At 45.3% G+C, this 21,006-nt stretch overlaps 1 protein-coding gene across 1 annotated transcript in view; it reads left to right on the forward strand.

The window, feature by feature from the left end:
* MTMR6 (myotubularin related protein 6) overlaps window positions 1-21,006 on the forward strand; it is a 92,458-nt gene that overhangs the window by 13,558 nt on the left and 57,894 nt on the right. Inside the window, exons 2-4 of the mRNA XM_040426192.1 lie at window positions 11,989-12,105; window positions 14,537-14,699; window positions 16,484-16,641. Coding sequence (XP_040282126.1) covers window positions 11,989-12,105; window positions 14,537-14,699; window positions 16,484-16,641 — 438 coding nt within the window. The remainder of the gene's footprint in view (window positions 1-11,988; window positions 12,106-14,536; window positions 14,700-16,483; window positions 16,642-21,006) is intronic.

Raw genomic sequence — 21,006 nt, forward strand, 5'->3', positions numbered from 1 at the left:
AGTGTATAATGTGATGGAAAAAATGAATCCAGCCAGGAAAGCAATATGGACAATCACAATACATTAGTAAGTGTCCTGTATTAACTTTCTCTACATGATAAATACCTTGACTTGATGGGGTGAGACAACCCCTTTAAGGATGCAGCTGCTGATTACTGTACTACAGGCTGTAGCTCCGGATCGGTATGATCTGTAGATTACATCTACCTTGTGGTCATAGGTGAACCTGCACTGTGATGTGACTATAATAAACAGTGCCCCCGTGGATCCCGTTACATGGGGCGTTCCACCCTCCTTTACCTTTGTGCCTTGTGTCATATTTTATGTTATTTGATTGTGTCAATAAATTTCATGTATTTTATATGTTCTCTCATTCTTATGGGGTTATTGGTTTGTTTCGTTGTTTGGTTCAGTGTGTCACACTGCCATGACTTGTAATCCCCTGGCACGCTGTGAATGGCTCTGTGCACTTGGCATGGCCTCCTGCTTGTACGGTTGTGGCAGTGACCGCGTCTGTTGTTGGCCAATGCTTCCGCTTTCTTTGTTGTAATCTCAGCTGAATGTCCTCATTGTTGTCAGGGGGTGAGTTTTGTGAACAAATCGGCTGAAACAAGAGAAAGCTGGTCACGCTGGACCCGGGCACCTCGAACCCGATGGAGAGGCAACAGTTGGTTCTGATCATTATTACCAGTAAAAAATGGGCATAAAAATATGGTCAAAGGCAGTAAAGGTGTTAAAATGAAGTTATATTGACTGCAGGGGCGGACTGGCCATAGACCCTGCAGAGAAATTCCCCGGTGGGGACGTCCGAGCCCTCCTCATGGCCGCCAACTGTTTAATCAATGATTTCATGCTCTTAGCATTAGCTACTTATGCCCCTGGCCAGCAGCCGCAGGTCCCCCTCCTGAATTCAACTGTATCGCTGTCCTCAGAAGAGGGATACAATTGAATACTGCGATGCAGCGGTAGTATTTTATGCTGCACTGTGGTATTAGGTTCTGCTGGGGCGGTATTTTGTACTACTGGCCCCGCCTACTTGTGTTGGCCCTGCCTACATGTGTTGGTCCTGCCTACATGTGTTTTTTTTTTTTTTTAAGGGCCACTTTAAAGGGGTTATCCAACCCCTATAATTCCCCCCAAAATGGCCAGGCACCTCATACAGGTCATACTGCTCCCCGGCACCCGCATCACTCCTGTTGCCCGCACAGCCGCCGGTGCATGTTTTGATATGGGGGGGCAGCCAATAGCAGACCGTGACAGTGACTAGCCTCCCTACTGTCACCTGTGAGATGCAGCGGCGGCCGTGCAGGCATCAGGAGCTACGCAGGTGCCAGGGAGCAAGGTAAGTATAACCAGTGTGAGGGGCCCGGGCATTTCGGGGGGGGGGGGGGGCGCATTATAGGAGTTGGATAACCCCTTTAAGTTCCCAGTCCACTCTTAATTCACTGGTTCGAACCCCGCCACTGTAGCGCCATCACTGATTCTTCTCACTCTGCAGCCATCATGTTCATAATGTGCCTGTATACTAGTGGACATGACTGCTGCCACCAGTCACTGGCCTCAAGGGTATATGGCACGAGGCCACTGTGACCAGGTGACAGGAGTTACACAGGCACATCACTGCTGCAGCCATGTAAGCACATCGGGGTCAGGAGGACCAGAGACGGTTTCTTTAGTTTTTCCTTGCTCAGCAGTGCTCCTGACCTTTATTTCATTGGAGCTTACCCGTACAGCCGGTGAACAGGAGTGAATGCAGATGCCTGTACCGTCAGTGAGCCGGAGGACTAGAGGGTCCTAGAGGTTGAACCACCACCCTTAAGACTGTTGAAGCATGTCCTAGTGATATGTCTTAACTCAGGATGAGCAAGAGATCTTCACCTGTGAGGGGCCGATAAAGAATCTCACACCTGCTACTTGATTGATAGGGCCCGACATCTCGCGCCTGCACTGCTTTTCAGAGTAGCGCCACAAGCGCAGAGGCTCTGCTTCCACTACTGGAGCAGTGAGGGCACATGGACCGCTACACTTCCAGGTAGTAGCACATGAACAGTCGCTGCTCTGAAAGCAGAAGTAGAGCCGCTGCGCTTGCACCACTACTTGGAGAGGAGTCTGGCCTTGTCAATAGCAGCAGGTGGGCACTTCTTCACCTGTGGGGACAGCCCCTCACGATTTAGGGACTCCTGTAATGAGACAAAGCCCTAGTCATAACAGACAATATGAATGCATTTTTAAGAATAGAACATAGATTCATGTTCAGATGTAAGAACCATCCATAACAGAAAATGTATCATCAGAAAATGATAAGTCAGTCATTTTTTTTCTAGAATCTTTTTATTTTTAGTATTTTTGGTTTTCAAAATTGCCACCGGAGCATACCCAATGGGCTGACAATTCCAGTTTTCTGCTTCTCACTTTTCACTTTGCTGTGTAGACTGGGACAGAGTCTGCAGAGTTATTACATTAGAGGGTGAGATTATAAAAAGGTCCTGCCTCCTCTCCTGACATGTCTGTTTTAGTAACTGTCTGCAATAAAAGTTCATCTGGCTGTGTTCATGCACAGTCTGACATAGGCGGCACTGATTAGATATTGGCATCTTGCGAAGGGACCCCCCCCCCCCCCCAACTGGTAACACCCATCTGGATCTTTATCCCAAACTGTTAGCATTCATAGCTTCTAGCAGGAATTATAAAGTAATGGCACATTATACAGCAGACTAGATGCTCCAGAATTGTTATTACAATGCAGGTAGTTACTAAAACAGACATGTCAGGAGAGGTGACAGGTCCTCTTTAATGACAGATGGCGGCTTTATTGTACTGCAGGATAACACTTCACACTCATAAAAGGCTCTTTATAAAGCTCTCTCTGGCACGAGGGGGGGGGGGGGGTGCGTCCTATCTCTTCCTGAGGGTTGTATTATTCTTTGGGCACATTTGGCATATCAGTTCCTTTTCATTGCAGCTGCCATAAGGCAAACTTACTGCGGATCCGCACTTCTGCCCCGCAAAAAAATAGAACATGTCCTATTCTTGTCCGAAAGGCATTTTCTATGAGAGTGCCGGCAATGTGCGGTCCGCAAAACACATACGGACGTGTGAATGGACCCTAAGGCTCTGTTCACATTACATTGTAGCTCTACCTCTACCAGGAAAAGCTCCTGTTATATGTGCAAAACATGTCCTTAGGTCTCAATTCACCCGACGGAGGCTGGATCTCACACACACACACACACACATATACTATATATATAGTTTTAGCAGGGGAGTTGGGGCACAAGGTATCCTGTGTGCTATATGTCTGATGGAAGACTCTACCGCAGGGATGCCCAACCTGCAGCCCTCCAGCTGTTGCAAAACTACAACTCCCAGGATGCCTGGACAGCTTACAGCTTTTAAGGCATGCTGGGAGTTGTAGTTTTAAACCAGCTGGAGGGCTGCAGGTTGGGCATCCCTGCTCTACCATATGAGCAGAGTACCCGGCCTCGTCAGCTTTACCATCATCAGGCAGGTGCAAATATTTACCGTAATTTGTGCTGAATACATTATGTGTCAGTCATTTTTAGCCGCCATAACGATTGTTTTCAAATTGTTTTACCAGATGAAGCAGGGCAAACCAGGCTCCTGCATAGAGCCGCACGGTTCAGGGGCAGCCAGTAATTAGGCTTAGGCCTCATGCACACGACCGTTGTTCTGGTCCGCATCTGAGCCGCAGTTTCACTTCAATGGGGCCGCAAAAGATGCGGATAGCACTCCGTGTGTTGTGGCCCTGCAAAAAAAATATAACCTGTCCTATTCTTGTCCATTTTGCGGACAAGAATAGGCATTTCTACAATGGGCCGCCTGTTCTGTTCCGCAAATTGTGGAAGGCACACGGGCGGCTTCCGTGTTTTGCGGATCCGCAAAAAAACGGAACGGTTCTGTGCATGAGGTTTTAGGCCTCTTTCACACGGGCGTCATGTTTTTGGCCCAGATAGGATACGGGTGCGTTGTGGGAAAATGCGCAATTTTTCCGCGTGAGTGCAAAACATTGTAATGCGTTTTGCACGCGCGTGTTTGGTACCCAGACCCAAACCCGGACTTTTTCACAGAAGTTGGGGTTTTGGTTAGGTGTTGTGTAGATTTTATTATTTTCCCTTATAACATGGTTATAAGGGAAAATAATAGCATTCTGAATACAGAATGCATAGTACAATAGCGCTGGAGGGGTAATATTTAACTCACCTTAACCCACTTGTTCGCGCAGCCCGGCTTCTTTTCTGTCTTCTTCTTTGCTGTGCACAGGAAAAGGACCTGTGGTGACGTCACTGCGCTCATCACATGGTCCATCACATGATCGTTTACCATGGTGATGGATCATGTGACGGACCATGTGATGACCGCAGTGACGCCACCACAGGTCCCTTTCCTGTGCACAGCAAAGAAGAAGACAGAAGAGATGCCGGCTGCGCGATCAAGTGGATTAAGGTGAGTTATATTATTTTTTAATTTTTTTTAACCCCTCCAGCCCTGTTTTACTATGCATTCTGTATTAAGAATGCTATTTTTTTTTTTCCTTATAACCATGTTATAAGGGAAAATAATAATGATCGGGTCCCCATCCCGATCGTCTTCTAGCAACCGTGCGTGAAAATCGCACCGCATCCGCACTTGCTTGCGGATGCTTGCGATTTTCACGCAACCCCATTCACTTCTATGGGGCCTGCGTTGTGTGAAAAACGCACAAAGAGGAGCATGCTGGGATTTTCACGCAACGCACAAGTGATGAGTGAAAATCAACGCTCATGTGCACAGCCCCATAGAAATGAATGGGTCTGGATTCAGTGCGGGTGCAATGTGTTCACCTCACGCATCGCACCCGTGCGGAAATCTCGCCCGTGTCAAAGGGGCCTTAGAGTATTTTTCCTGAAGGGCTTCTCCAGAAGGGCTCATTCATTACGCCTGTTCAAACATGGGGGCAGATTTATCTTTTTGGCCATAGAATTAGACAGGCGTATTTCATTTGACTGTCTTTGTTTTGCCGAGTATTTATTAAAAGTCGCCCAGATTAGACTCGGCGTATTTTTATTAGTCTGACCTCCGGTGGTGGTTTTTCAGTAGGACAGGTTCATATTCACTTAGGGTCCATTCACTTGTACGTAGAATGGCTCTGCATCCGTTCCGCAAGGACCCATTCATTCTCTATGGGGCAGGAATGGATGCAGACAGCACACAGTGCGGCTCCGGAAAAAAATAGAACATGTCCTATTCTTGTCCGCAATTGCGGACAAGAATAGGCAGTTCTATGGGGGTGCCCGGCGGGTGTGTTGCGGATCCGCAATACACTACGGACGTGTGAATGGACCCTTAGACTGGTCTAATTTACTTATGCATGAAAAATGTCACATCTTTATGGCAAAAAATCGTATGTCTCACGGAAAGGGAGAGTTTTAATAAAAACGGACAAAGACAAGTAGGCCATCCCTGGGGTGAAGTCGAAATTAGACAAAATCAGGCGCAAAATAAGGTGCACCTTCATAATGATCAGAACAAAGTTAGACCAGAAAAAGTTAGAAAACATCTAAATTAGTAAAAAAAAAAAATCTAAATAGGTGAACGAGGCGCAAAAGTTTCAAAAACGTGCACAATTTCAGTAGTAAATGCGACTAAAAAAATAAGATTGTCCAAAACAACATTTTTAGACTAAAAACAGGTGCAAACACTTTAATAAACGTGCCCCGTGGCCTGTGCATCATTCTCGCTGCATTTTATTGAAAAAATGACAGAAAACATTAATACCACTTTAAAAAAAAATTGCTTCAAACCATTGGTGTCAAATAAGACGCCAGAAAAACCTCCCCCCGATTTACCTGCGCACAGTATTTGTTGTTAGGAAAGGTGACAACCCTAGGGCGAGGCCTTTGGCGGTTTTTTCCTGTACTTTGTGAGTATTTTCTGGTGCAGACGTAAAAGGTGTTGACTAAACCTCCCGTAACCAGCGTCTTAAGATTTACAAAGCAAAGAAAACAACTGCAACAATAAGAAAGTGTAAAGATCGATCTCTCTTACTTCCAGGGTGGAGCTGAGGTGCTGGCTCTCCTCAAGGCCTCATGCACACAAACGTATTTTCTTTCTGTGTCCATTCCAGTTTTTTTTGCGGACCGTATGCTTTTGCGGACTCCGTGTGCATTCTGTTTCCGTATGTCCGTTCCGCAAAGAAATAGAAGAGGAGGCGACGCTCCATGCGAGCTCTGCTTTCTGTTCATTACACTACACTGTAGAGACTTCCAAGATGGCGGGTAGTGTGATCATCAGGAAACAGCTGTGGCATGGAGCGCCGACAGATGATCGGTGGGGCTGCCGGGTGTCGGACTCCCACCAATCTGATATCTGCCAGTCGTCAAAATAAATGGCAGGACAACCCCATTAAAGAGACCAGTCCTGTATAGAGACTTAACATGTAGATTGTAAGCCCTCGCGGGCAGGGCCCTCTCTCCTTCTGTGCCAGTCTGTAACTCGTCTTGTTTATGATTAGTGCACTTGTCTGTATTATGTATGTGCACCCCTTATCATATGTACAGCGCTATGGAATGAATGGAGCTTTAATAATAAATAATAATTGGCAATGCTCCATGGGGAAACAATATGCAAAGAGGTATCTTCAATGGAAAGAGAACCATCTCACCAGCGCCACCTTGTGGAAGTGGCTCCCTATGAGTCACAATCCGACTTTTTAACAAGCCTTGGGACATGACAAGGGAAACCAGCTTAGGCTACTTTCACACTGGCGTTTTGGCTTTCCGTTTGTGAGATCCGTTCAGGGCTCTCGGAAGTGGTCCAAAATAGGGTTGGACGATATCAAAAATATTCAGACGATAACGATATTAAAAAATTTATCGCGATAACGATATATATCGCGATAAATACCCGTTTAAAAGAAAAAAAACACAAGGAGACGTTACACTGTATGGGGGCAGCCACAAGGAGACGTTATACTGTATGGGGGCAGCCACAAGGAGACGTTACACTGTATGGGGGCAGCCACAAGGAGACGTTACACTGTATGGGGGCAGCCACAAGGAGACGTTATACTGTATGGGGGCAGCCACAAGGAGACGTTATACTGTATGGGGCAGCCACAAGGAGACGTTATACTGTATGGGGGCAGCCACAAGGAGACGTTATACTGTATGGGGGCAGCCACAAGGAGACGTTATACTGTATGGGGGCAGCCACAAGGAGACGTTATACTGTATGGGGGCAGCCACAAGGAGACGTTACACTGTATGGGGCAGCCACAAGGAGACGTTACACTGTATGGGGGCAGCCACAAGGAGACGTTACACTGTATGGGGGCAGCCACAAGGAGACGTTACACTGTATGGGGGCAGCCACAAGGAGGCGTTATACTGTATGGGGGCAGCCACAAGGAGGCATTATACTGTATGGGGGCAGCCACAAGGAGGCGTTACACTGTATGGGGGGCCACAAGGAGGCGTTACACTGTATGGGGGGCCACAAGGAGGAGTTACACTGTATGGGGGGGCCACAAGGAGGAGTTACACTGTATGGGGGGGCCACAAGGAGGAGTTACACTGTATGGGGGGGCCACAAGGAGGAGTTACACTGTATGGGGGGGCCACAAGGAGGCGTTACACTGTATGGGGGGCCACAAGGAGGCGTTACACTGTATGGGGGGCCACAAGGAGGCGTTACACTGTATGGGGGGCCACAAGGAGGCGTTACACTGTATGGGGGGCCACAAGGAGGCGTTACACTGTATAAGGGGCCACAAGGAGGCGTTATAATAAGGTCTTGTGGCCACAGGCCACCATACATGCAGTAATACTTTGCGATATACTTTTCCCGCGGCTGCCTCGCTTGTGTGCTCTGATTCTGACATCAGATGCCGGTGGGCAGAGATTTGAATATGGGAGCAAGGAGGAGGGAGAGCCGGGGCGGCCGCTTGGGGAAGTAGTAAGTTTATAATTTGGTCACCAGAGCACAGACTAGTGAGGCAGCCGCAGGAAAAGTCTCTCCAGAGACACCAGTACTCACACAGGGGATCGATTCGCCACATATACAATAGAGACGGCACTGGTGGGTGACGACGGTGATGATGTCAGATGGTGGGTGGAGACTTGACTAAGGGAGGCGGAGCAAGAAGGAGCCAGGCCAGGAGCTAAAGGAAGTAATGTTACTCAGCGGCAGCGCTATGCAAGGTGCAGGGGCGGGCGGGCGCACGTTTAGAAGCGGTCAGCGCACAATGTGAGCTGACCGCTTTGATGACGTCACAAAATACTGCGGTATTTTGGAAACAGCGATATCGCCATATCGCCGTTTTTTTAATACCGCGGTATATCGTAATACCGGTATATCGCCCAACCCTAGTCCAAAACCGATCAGTTTTGCCCTAATGCCTACTGAATGGAAAAGGATCCGCTCAAAATACATCAGTTTGCCTCCGATCAGTCTCTATTCCGCTCTGCGTTTTGCTGTCCGCTTGACAAAACTGAGCCAAACGGATCTGTCCTGACACACAATGTAAGTCAATGGGGACGGATCCGTTTTCTCTGACACAATCTGGCACAATAGAAAACGGATCCGTCCTCCATTGACTTTTAATGGAGTTTATGACGGATCCGTATTGGCTATGTTACAGATAATACAAACAGATCCTTTCATGACGGATGCAGACCAGAGTACTGGCCTCCTTTAACCCCTTAGGGACTTAGGACGTACCGGTACACCATGTTAGCCGAGTCCTTAAGGACCCAGGACGTACCGGTACGTCCTAACTTTAAAACTGCATTGCGGCGCGGCGGGGGTTAATCGCAACAGGATGTCCACTGAAATCATTCAGCGGGCATCCTGTCACAACGCCTGGGGGACCCTGCGATTTGCGGTTTTACCTCTTATCCGGCGGGCGGCGGTGCCATCAGGTCCCCTTGCGTCTGTAGGGGGGACCCAATGGCATGGAAGGCAGCGCTGCCTTCCGGTGACGAGCCTGTGAGATCCAGCCCTCTGGATCTCACAGGCCGGAAGCTGTATGAGTAATACAAACTGTATTACTCATACAGCCAATGCATTCCAATACAGAAGTATTGGAATGCTTTGTAAAGGAGATTAGACCCCCAAAAGTTCAAGTCCTAAAGTGGGACAAAAAATAAAGTGAAAGAAAAAAGTTGAAAAAATAAAGTTTTCCCCCAAAAAAATTTAAAGTTTCAAGTAAAAATAAACAAAAACGTCATTTTCCCCGAATAAAGTAAAAAAAAAATTGGTAAAAAATAGGGGGTGGGGGGAATTTATACATATTGGGTATCGCCGTGTCCGTATCGATCGGCTCTATAAAAATATCACATGACCTAACCCCTCAGATGAACACCGTAAAAAAATAAAAATAAAAACTGTGTAAAAAATGCCATTTTTTTGTCACCTTACATCACAAAAAGTGTAATAGCAAGCGATCAAAAAGTCACACGCACCTTAAAATAGTGCCAATAAAACCGTCATCTCATCCCACAAAAATCATACCCTACCCAAGGTAATCGCCCAAAAACTGAAAAAATTTGGCTCTCAGACTATGGAAAAAGTATACATATTAGGTATCACAGCGTCCGTGACAACCTGGTCTATAAAAATATCACATGATCTAACCTGTCAGACGAATGTTGTAAATAACAAAAAATAAAAACGGTGCCAAAACAGCTATTTCTTGTTATCTTGCCTCACAAAAAGTGTAATATAGAGCAACCAAAAATCATATGTACCCTAAACTAGTACCAGCAATACTGCCACCCTATCCCGTAGTTTCTAAAATGGGGTCACTTTTTGGGAGTTTCTACTTCTACTCTAGGGGTGCATCAGGGGGGCTTTAAATGGGACATCGTGTCAAAAAAAACAGTCCAGCAAAACCTGCCTTCCAAAAACCGTATGGCATTCCTTTCCTTCTGCGCTCTGCCGTGTGCCCGTACAGCGGTTTACGACCACATATGGGGTGTTTCTGTAAACTACAGAATCAGGGCCATAAATATTGAGTTTGGTTTGGCTGTTAACCCTTGCTTTGTAACTGGAAAAAAATTATTAAAATGGAAAATCTGCCAAAAAAGTGAAATTTTGAAATTGAGGGGTGTAGTTTATAGAATGGTGTCATTTTTGGGTGGTTTCTATGATGTAAGCCTCGCAAAGTGACTTCAGACCTGGGTTTTTGAAAATTTCTGAAAAATTTCAAGATTTGCTTCTAAACTTCTAAGCCTTGTAACATCCCCAAAAAATAAAATATCATTCCCAAAATGATCCAAACATGAAGTAGACATATGGGGAATGTAAAGTAATTATTTTTGGAGGTATTACTATGTATTATAGAAGTAGAGAAATTGAAACTTGGAAATTTGCAATTATTTACAAATTTTTGGTAAATTTAGTATTTTTTTATAAATAAAAATTCAATTTTTTCTACTTAATTTTACCAGTGTCATGAAGTACAATATGTGACGAAAAAACAATCTCAGAATGGCCTGGATAAGTCAAAGCGTTTTAAAGTTATCAGCACTTAAAGTGACACTGGTCAGATTTGCAAAAAATGGCCAAGTCCTTAAGGTGAAATAGGGCTGAGTCCTTAAGGGGTTAAAAAAGCACCCCCACAAAATGTTTTATTCTCTGAGGTACGTGATTTAAATTGTAGTGAAGGTAATCTTCTCATCAGTTACTATATTTGTTATAACCTCCCTTCTGAGCCTCAGCTGTGTCATGTGACCAACTCTGTGATCTCTAACGGACGCAGGACAGGAAGTCCGTTACTTCCCTATTCATTCCTATGAGACTGACATTGAGGCTCCCATATGAATACGTAGAGAAACTGGCTTCCTGTCCACAAAGTTGCTGTGTTATTTGGAGATCAGAGTTTTGGTCACATGACACAGCTGAGGATTAGAAGGGAGGTTATAACTCACAACTACAGTCATTCCTTTCACTACAGTCATGTACCTTTCTAACAGGTCAGAGAATAACATCTTTTGTGGCAGTGCTTCTTTAAAGAGACCAGCCTGGAGCGGAGACTTACTGGAAGTGCTTCACAGTATGGAGACTTATTGGCAATGCTCCATGGGAAGACAATATAGAAAAAAGCATGTCCTGAGAAGAGCACTATCTTGCTGGCGCCACCTTGTGGAAGTGATTTCCTATGAGTCAAAATCCGACTTTTTAACAAGACTTGGGACAGGACAAGGGAAAATAGCCAGGTCAGATATCCATCCACGGACAGCTAAGTCTCCTTTCACACTGGCGTTTTGGCTTTCCGTTTGTAAGATCCGTTCAGGGCTCTCACAAGCGGTCCAAAACGGATCAGTTTTTCCCTAACGCATTCTGAATGGATAAAGGATCCGCTCATAATGCATCAGTTTGTCTCCGTTCCGTCTCCATTACGCTCTGGAGGCGGACACCAAGACGCTGCTTGACGAAACTGAGCCAAACGGATCCGTCCTGATACACAATGTAAGTCAATGGGGGCGAATCCGTTTTCACTGACACAATCTGGCACAATAGAAAACGGATCCGTCCTCCATTGACTTTCAATGGTGTTTAAGACGGATCCGTCTTGGCAATGTTACAGATAATACAAACTGATCCGTTCTCAACGGATGCAGACGGTTGTATTATCTGAACGGATGCGCCTGTGCAGATCCATGACGGATCCGCACCAAACGCGAGTGTGACAGTAGCTGCATCCCAGGCATCACACTCCTCCAGGCAGAACCCTACTCTGTACTGACGAGGGGGGAGCACCCCAAAACCGCTTCGGATGGATATTTGGCTTGGCAATTTTCCATTGTCATGTCCCAAGGCTTTTAAAAAGTCTTAAAAAGTATTTTCTTCTTATCCTTGACAGCACCTTCAACCCTGTGGGTAGTAATGTCAGTAAGCAGGGAGCGGCCGCACACAGCCACATGATGTTTCCAGGCTGTGCCTCCTGTAAAGTTCTACATAACAGCCTCGTCTTGTTTGTTCTTCTAGGTGGAGCAGGTGAAGCTATTGGATCGGTTTAGCCCAAGCAACAAGTCGACTTCTGGAACGTTGTACCTCACCGCCACTCACCTGCTGTTTATAGACTCGCAGCAGAAAGAGATCTGGGTATGTACCGCCAGTGTGGGTGCCGTGTGTGTGCGCCCGTCTTATCTCGCTCAAACACTCCCTTATTACAGACTGCTCACTGTTTAATTGCTCTGAATTGAAAATTAAAGGGGTCATCTCATCATGTCGTAGAGAGAGATCCCCCCCCCACTGAGGACCCGTGTCTGACCCAGTGTGCAGTCCGAATGAGCGGCTCTCACTATGGCAGACCTGACTTGTGCACGTGTTTCGGAAGCTGGAGCATTATGTGCCCTAAGTGATCGCTTGGTCGGCTACAGCGGGATAAGAGGCTGTCAAGGTGAAAAACTATTTTAACCCCTTCCCACAAAACCATTATGTCCTGATTATGGTGGTCTTAGGGGAGCAGAACAATGAAAGTAGTGGAAGAGCCGGATTTATGAGGATAGGTCATCAATACGAAAAAGCAGACAACCCCTTTAAGGCCTGCGCCAAGAGCTGACAGGAAAGGCACAGAAGACTGAGATACAAGGTGGAGCGGGTCCACATGCTGGGTGACAAGTGCTGATGGGGATGGTCACCGAGCTGTCCACAGATTCCAGATTGCCGGGTTTAATAAGGCCCTGCGCTGGGGATGGATCCATAACTTCGGCAGATCTACCGCTAGTCTAAATGTAAGACCGCTTCCTTGCTGTCTTACATTTAGACCAATTTCTACGCCTAAAACGCCTGTAGAAAATGGTAAATGAGATGGGCCTACCGTCCCGTCCCCACGCCCACTTTTTTAGACCTGGCGTGAGAGGGGAGAAGTCGCAGATTGTGGCGCAAAGGAGCTTTACACCGCCATCTGAGCCAGAGGTGTATTTCTGTTTTATAAATGACCCCCTGTGAGTCTAGATTGTTATGTGGCTGCATCTCCTCACTTCCCAAGTAAGAATTACTGAAGCTATGTAGTCCAAGCTTTATGTGCATGAATCAGGAGGATCAGGGTGAACAGTGCTATTTATTGTTCGTTGGTAGGGCTCTAGTAAACGATTATTTTATTGATTACTCGATTAATCATAAAAAATAATCTAATAAGAAAAAATGAATTAATAAACTGTTTTCCTTTATAAAAACTCATCAGACCCCCTGCCATCAGTCCCCAACACCCTTCGTGACCCCTGTGCGATCATCCCAAGTGCATCAGTTCCCCCAGTGCCTTCAGCTCCACTATCCCCCAGTGCCTTCAGCTCCCCCCACCCCAGTGCCATCAGCTTCGCTCCCCCAGTGCCTTCAGCTCCCCCCACCTCAGTGCCATCAGCTCCGTTCCCCCAGTGCCATCAGCCCCTCCATGCCATCCATTGCCATGTCCCCCACTCCCCCGTGCCATCAGATCAGCCCCTCCATGTCCCCCAATGCTATCAGATCAGCCCCTCCATGTCCCTCATGCCATCGGATCAGCCCCTCCATGTCCCCCAATGCCATCAGATCAGCCCCTCCATGTCCCTCATGCCATCGGATCAGCCCCTCCATGTCTCCCAGTGCCATCGGATCAGCCCCTCCATGTCTCCCAGTGCCATCGGATCAGCCCCTCCATGCCCCCCAATGCCATCGGATCAGCCCCTCCATGTCCCCCAGTGCCATCGGATCAGCCCCTCCATGTCCCCCAATGCCATCAGATCAGCCCCTCCATGTCTCCCAGTGCCATCAGATCAGCCCCTCCATGTCCCTCATGCCATCGGATCAGCCCCTCCATGTCTCCCAGTGCCATCGGATCAGCCCCTCCATGTCTCCCAGTGCCATCGGATCAGCCCCTCCATGTCCCCCAATGCCATCAGATCAGCCCCTCCATGTCCCCCACTGCCATCAGATCAGCCCCTACTCCCCCACTGCCATCGGATCAGCCCCTCCATGTCCCCCACTGCCATCAGATCAGCCCCTACTCCCCCAGTGCCATCGGATCAGCCCCTCCATGCCATCCATTGCCGGCTGTCCCCCTTCAGTGCCATGTCCCCAATAAAATACTTACCTTTCCTGTAGGGGCGCCTCTCCACAGCGCCTTCCTCTTCTTCTCCGCGCGCTGCACTGGATCCTGATGTCACACAGCGTTGGGTCATAGTCCGCGCTTACGTGCACTATGACCTGAAAATGTGTCAGGATCCAGTGCAGCGCAGTACGGGCCGGCGGGTGACCACGAAGCGGTAAGTAGTAGCAAGCGCTTCACTCCCACTCCGTGGTCACAAGACGCAAACGAATCCTCGATGCGAAAAATTTGCATCAATGATTTTTTGGTGTCAAATTACTCCATTCAATCGAGTAATCATTTCAGCCCTATTCGTAGGTAAGGGTGTGTTGTAGTGCATGGAATTATAGGAGGGCAGAGACCAAAAGTGACTGGAAATGACAGGGAAAATATAAAACCTCTTTCCGTGATTTTCCGTGCATATATATAAGGACGGTTTATGGAGGAAGTGTTCTTGGTTTGCATTAGATCTTACATCATCACATTGCTGCGGTGGAGAAGCTCGCCCTCACGACTACAGGCTGCCCCCTAGTGATCCAGTGCAAGAACTTCCGCGTGGTACATTTCATAGTTCCCAGGGAGCGAGACTGTCATGACATCTACAACTCTCTGCTCCAGCTATCCAGGCCAGGTAAGGCCAGATCCATGTCATACTGAACCTATAGGTCTGTGCCAGATTTTGGTTGTTACCGTTTTTCATTGAACCCCTGCACCCAAAATAGTAAAAGAAAATGCAGTCATTTTGCAAAATGAAAAATGTCAAGTTTCTCTGTATGTTCGCAATATATGCTCGGAAAGCTCCCATCATATACTTCAGATGTATCCATAGGCCCCTATTCAAGCGGCGGAAGTCAAAAGCATGTCCTATGAAAGGAAATGTCGTACATGGATAACAGCCGCCCATAGGTCACCCAGCTTTCCACGGTCACTGAATGGCATATAAATGTTCCCATTCTTTCTCTCCTTCTGCAGCTCTGCCTGCACGTGTCAGTCTTCACTGCAGTTCTGGCATTCTATTTATGAAAGGATGCTGGATGAACGTAAGCAATGCCTGTCATAATAGCTCTTAAAGTTTTTTTTATTTATTTAAAAAATACATTTGAAATACCATATCAGGGAATTCTGGGTTAAAGAAGTTTTCAAGTGTTTTATACCAATGACCTATCCTCAGGATAGGTTATCAGTATCTGATCGGTGGGGGTCTGACACCCGGGACCACTGCCGATCGACCACTATGCGCCATGGCCTCTTCGCAGCTCACCAAGCGCAGCATCATGACGTGACGTCGCTGGTCTAGGAAGAGGCCGCGACACTGACCACAATGGCCTCCTCAAACAACTGATCGGCAGGGGTGCCGGGTGCCAGACCTTCGCCAAACTGATACTGATGATCTATCCTGAGGATACTTAGAAAACCCATTTAATAGAGGGAGTCCATTGTTCGGGACCTCCATCAATTAGCCAAAGTGAAGAGTGGCTACAAATAGTGCCTCTCTGGAGGACCCCGCACAGCTAGACTGGAGAGCCGTACAATGGTATTTCCATCTGGGACATTGATGACCTATCGCTGGGATATGCTCTGTGTCAGATAAGTGCGGTGGCCATCTGTTGGACCCACTCCTATCTCCGCCAAAGTGTACAGAAACGGTGATTGGTGTCAGCCAATAGCAGGCGGTGACAGGGACGAGTGACGCTAGGGAGGCTCGTGCCGGGAAGTGAGGTAAGTACAACCTCTGTGAGGGGCCCGGGCATATAGAACTTGGATAACCCCTTTAATAAAAATGCAGTAGATCATGTCCCCGGTTCTGTCCTGAAGGAATTCATGTATCTAATAAATGTATCCAAAAAGCCTTTTTCAATACATTTATTAGATCCAAGAATTCCTTCAGATATGAACTGCAGACGTGATCTACTGTATTTTTATTAATGGGATCCTTTCTCCCTATTTATTCTTTAGAATGTTTATAATCCTGATAATATATGGTATCTACATACAACTCCATGCTAGCATCCAGTCATGGCGCTGCGAGCTTTAAACGTCCAGCCTTTGTAACGTGTCTTCGTACCACGATCACGCACTGTAGGTCAGCTGGACCTTGTTCTATGGATATTTTGATGCTTCTACATTTCATGAAGATTATATCCTTTTCCTTTTGGTCTATTTGGTGAACGCCGAGGCCGGGCGTGTGGATCCTGTCTTCAAGTGGCATGGGTGCGCTCCTATATGCACAACGTGGGGAGCTTTTTTTCGTTTGATTTGTTTCTGCAATAGTTGTAACGTGTCGTCAATTTTTTTAAAAAAACGTGCGTTTCCACGTTCCTGCGCTGCTACCCTACTCCTGTCGGCTTCTGGTCCGTGTATTACTATTACAGTCTGCTGTTTACTGATCTGAATTATTCCTTTTTCCTCTATTAGTCAGATACGAAGATCTCTACGCATTTTCCTACAACCCCAAACAGAAGGAGACGGAGCGGGTCCTCGGCTGGCAGTGCATCGACCTGAAAGACGAGTATAAGAGAATGGGGGTCCCTAATGCTTACTGGCAGCTCTCCGATGTGAACCGAGAGTATAAGGTAAATGGATCTGCGGGAAGCTCTCTGGTTATTGAGCTCTCCTCAGATGGAATCTTTTCAATAACTTTATATTGGGGAACTGCTATTTAAGGAATTCCTTAATAGTTTATTTCAGCGTTGTAGTTGTATCTGTATTTTCCCTTTCATTTACAGTGGGTCTTCCTTTCCATATTCTTTGCCTGAAAATTCCAAGTGGACAGAAGAAAATGTTTCACTCCTATCTCCATCTGGATTTTGGCAGGATATTTCTTATGTTTTTTAAAGGTATTATCCAGGCTACAGATGTTGATGACCGATCTCGCAGGATAGGTCATCAATATGAGATTGGTGGGGTCCAACACCCAGCACCCCACGATCAGCTGTTTCCTGCCGCCACTTCATCAGACAGTGTAGGGAGCTGAAGCAGAAAGCTATATACATTAGGTAGTTTCCGTCATGTCCACTGCGCCACGTACGGAGCCTTCTGCTTCAGCGCTGTACACTCTATATTTCTGCGCTTATCGGTGAGGGTGCAAGGTGTCCGACCCCCACCAATCTCATATTGATGACCTATCTAGAGGAATGTAGGGACGAATGTAAAACTAATGGTGCGGACCCCAAAAGTGTTCTCCGCTTTTGCTATATCCTCAGGATAGGTCATCAATATCAGATCAGCGGGGGTCTGACTGCCGGCACCCCCTTGATCAGCTGTATGAAGAGAACGCAGAGCTTGCACCAATGGAGCTGTAGGAGGGCTAGTTTTCTTGCAGGGTGAGCTCTAGTTTTTTTGTGCCATTGGGTTACAAATGACTTTTCGATCATTATTTTATAAAAAAAATGTGAGGACCATAAAAACAACATTTTTTTTTACGTCATTCATTTGATAAATGTGATATTTTAATATTTCTGGAGGCGGTGATGCCAATTATATTTATTTTTTATTTATCAATTTGATCAATGATCTTTTTTGTTTGTTTGTTTGTTTAAAATTGTTTTCTGACATTTAATACTGATGACTTATCCTCAGGATAGGTCATCAGTATCTGATCAGTGAGGGTCTGACACCGGGAGCCCCACCGATCAGCTGTTTTGAGAAGGCATCGGGGCTCCTGTGTGCGCTGCAGCCTTCTCTCAGTTTACCAAGCACAGCGCCGTCCATTGTATAGTGGCTGTGCTTGATAATGCACCCAGCTCCATTAACTTCTATGTAGAGTTGTTGCGATACCAAATATTTGATTCGGTTTCGATACCTTAAAAAAGTATTGCGATACTCGATACCATTCAATACCACGCAAAAAAATAAACCAAAAAAGACACGTGCATTCCGCATTTAAAAAAATGGCAAATCGTGCAGTTTTTATTTATTTTTTCTGTTCTGGCGTTCACCGCATAGATTTTTTTTAATAGTTTGGACTTTTCTGACGTGGCGATATGTAATATGTTTATTTATTGTTTATTCATTTTATATGTAAAATTGGGAAAGGGGGTGATTCATACTTAATATTTTGGTGTTTTTTTTCAAACTTTTTTTTTTTTTACACTTTTTATTTAAAGGGAACCGGCCGGCCGCGCGCAGTCCCGGTAGGACATCCGTATAAAAATGTTGGAAAACTCCTTTAATTTTTAATATATTTTTAATATTTAAGAGAAAAAAAACTTGAGTCTGCAGTTGGAGTATATAGAGATTTTACCAACAACCTATTATAGCCTAATAGAAGTTCTGGGGGGGGGGGGGGGGGGGGGGTTAAGGGGCTTCAGGAGGTCCCCAACTGCCATGACAACTTATTGGCTATCTGACCCGAACCCCCCCCCCCCCCCCCCCCGCTTTCCCGTGATTGCATTGCGGGGATGGTAGACCATTCCCACTGTCTAACCGTTGAGATGTCACACTTGTTATTGACCCCATGACATCTGAGGGGTTAAATGGAAATGAATTGTCACAGCATTTGGATGTATTTTGATTAAAAAAAATGAACTGGTTTTAATGACAAAACAGGAACTCTACCCAAAAGGTATTTTTGGGTGTATATTCATGAATATCATAGAACAAAGAGAAAGGTTGATTCCAGCTTCAGCATATAAAAAGTTTTCTTTATTCGGCTTGTAATAAAATCCAACAAAGATGTCACATGGAGAGACACAAGATTGTGACGCGTTTCGGGCTGTGGTATTAAGCCCTTCTTCAAGACAATACAAAAGTGTACTAAAAACAAATACTTTATATACCACACAAATGGGTTACTCCTCCCTCTTAGTTAATTGGAGACTGTGTCCCAGACCCAGGTGCTCCAAGATTAGGAGATCCTCCCTGGAGCACGTGGGTGGGGACGCAGTGCTTCACAGAATTACACACTCAGAGACCGCATATAAACATGTTGATGCACTACATATACTGCAGAGTTAAATCATGTTTTCTGTTCAAACCCTTTGGTATACAAGTGTCAAGAATGAACATCCAATATGTTTCCCTACTTAGAAGCTTCTGTTTGCGATCGCCTCCTCTGACAGGTGTGGAAACCACTTCCACTCCCTGTACAGAAAACGCAGAAATATCGCCCTTGTGAACAGTGGCAAAATGTCTCGTAGCCGCTGAGACATTACGGGACATAAAATGAGGGACATCGCTCAGATGTTTTCTTATACGCACCTTCAGTTCATTAGTGGTACAGCCCACGTATTGTAGGTTGCATATTTTGCATGTTATGACATAAACTACATGGTCTGTTTTACAATTTATATATTGCTTGAGTATGTGTTCTTTGTTATTGGCCCTAGATGTGACCTCTTTCGAGATGAGCATGTGTCGACAGCATATACATTTGTTGCTGCCGCATTTATAATTTCCGTTTGTTTTGGGCCAGCTGTTCATTCTGGGGAAATTCTCCCTATATAAACTGGGGCTGATTTTTTGCCCTACTGTGGGGGCTTTTTTTGCTACACATCTAATCCCTGTTGAAGCTATATTTTTCCATTCTTCATTGTAATTCAAAACATGAAGATGTTTGCGTATAATTTTGCAAATCTTAAAGTAGTCTCTACTATAATTAGTAGTAAAAGTGATGGGTTTTTCTTTATTAATAGTAGTGTCCTTAATCATGATATTTTTATTTTTATTCTTATTTTTATTTTTATTATCGTGTCCCCTGTCATTAATGTCTCCATCAGCATTTTTGTTCTCATTATCTATGTTCTTATTTTTATGATTTTTTGGAAAAATTAGGGTTTCTCTATCTTTTGATCTGGCAAAATTGATTCCTCTCTCAATATTGGTTTGGGTGTAACCCCTCACCTTAAGTCTGGCTGCAATATTTTTAGCTTCTCTTTCAAAGAGCTCTGGCATAAAAACTTTACATGGGTGACAGCAGATATCTCCTCATTATATACTAACATCCCCCACGAATCTGCTATTGTTGCTTTAAAATGGTTTCTGGAACATTATAGTAATTATACTCTAGAACTGCAGGAATTTTTATGTTTGGTTCTGGATTTTTTGATGAGACATAATTATTTTATGTTCAACAAAAAATATTACTTGCAGCAATCAGGAATCCCTATGGGAGCTAAATACTCACCGTTAATAGCAAATATATATATGGCGTGGTGGGAGAATAATTTTCTCTTTTCTGATAACAATCCCTATAGAGAAGATTTCAAATGGTACGGTCGTTATATCGACGATATGCTGTGGGTGTGGCAGGGGGACGCAGAGAGGATAGCTGACTGTATAGAATATCTAAATAATTGTACTACATCAATAAAACTCACCTTTTCCAGCGATCCAGGGAGAATTGTTTTTCTGGATTTATGTCTGGAAGGTGATAATAACACCAGCAGGGTGGTTACATACACCCATAGAAAGTCTACAGCTGGTAATACCATTCTCTCTGCCTCCTCCTGCCATCCACCACACGTCCTAAAAAATATCCCCAAGGGAGAAATGATAAGGGCGAAGAGAAATTGCTCTACCCCAGAGCTCTTTGAAAGAGAAGCTAAAAATATTGCAGCCAGACTTAAGGTGAGGGGTTACACCCAAACCAATATTGAGAGAGGAATCAATTTTGCCAGATCAAAAGATAGAGAAACCCTAATTTTTCCAAAAAATCATAAAAATAAGAACATAGATAATGAGAACAAAAATGCTGATGGAGACATTAATGACAGGGGACACGATAATAAAAATAAGAATAAAAATATCATGATTAAGGACACTACTATTAATAAAGAAAAACCCATCACTTTTACTACTAATTATAGTAGAGACTACTTTAAGATTTGCAAAATTATGCGCAAACATCTTCATGTTTTGAATTACAATGAAGAATGGAAAAATATAGCTTCAACAGGGATTAGATGTGTAGCAAAAAAAGCCCCCACAGTAGGGCAAAA

Source organism: Bufo bufo, chromosome 3 (assembly GCF_905171765.1).
Source record: "Bufo bufo chromosome 3, aBufBuf1.1, whole genome shotgun sequence".
In the NCBI taxonomy this organism is placed as follows: domain Eukaryota; kingdom Metazoa; phylum Chordata; class Amphibia; order Anura; family Bufonidae; genus Bufo; species Bufo bufo.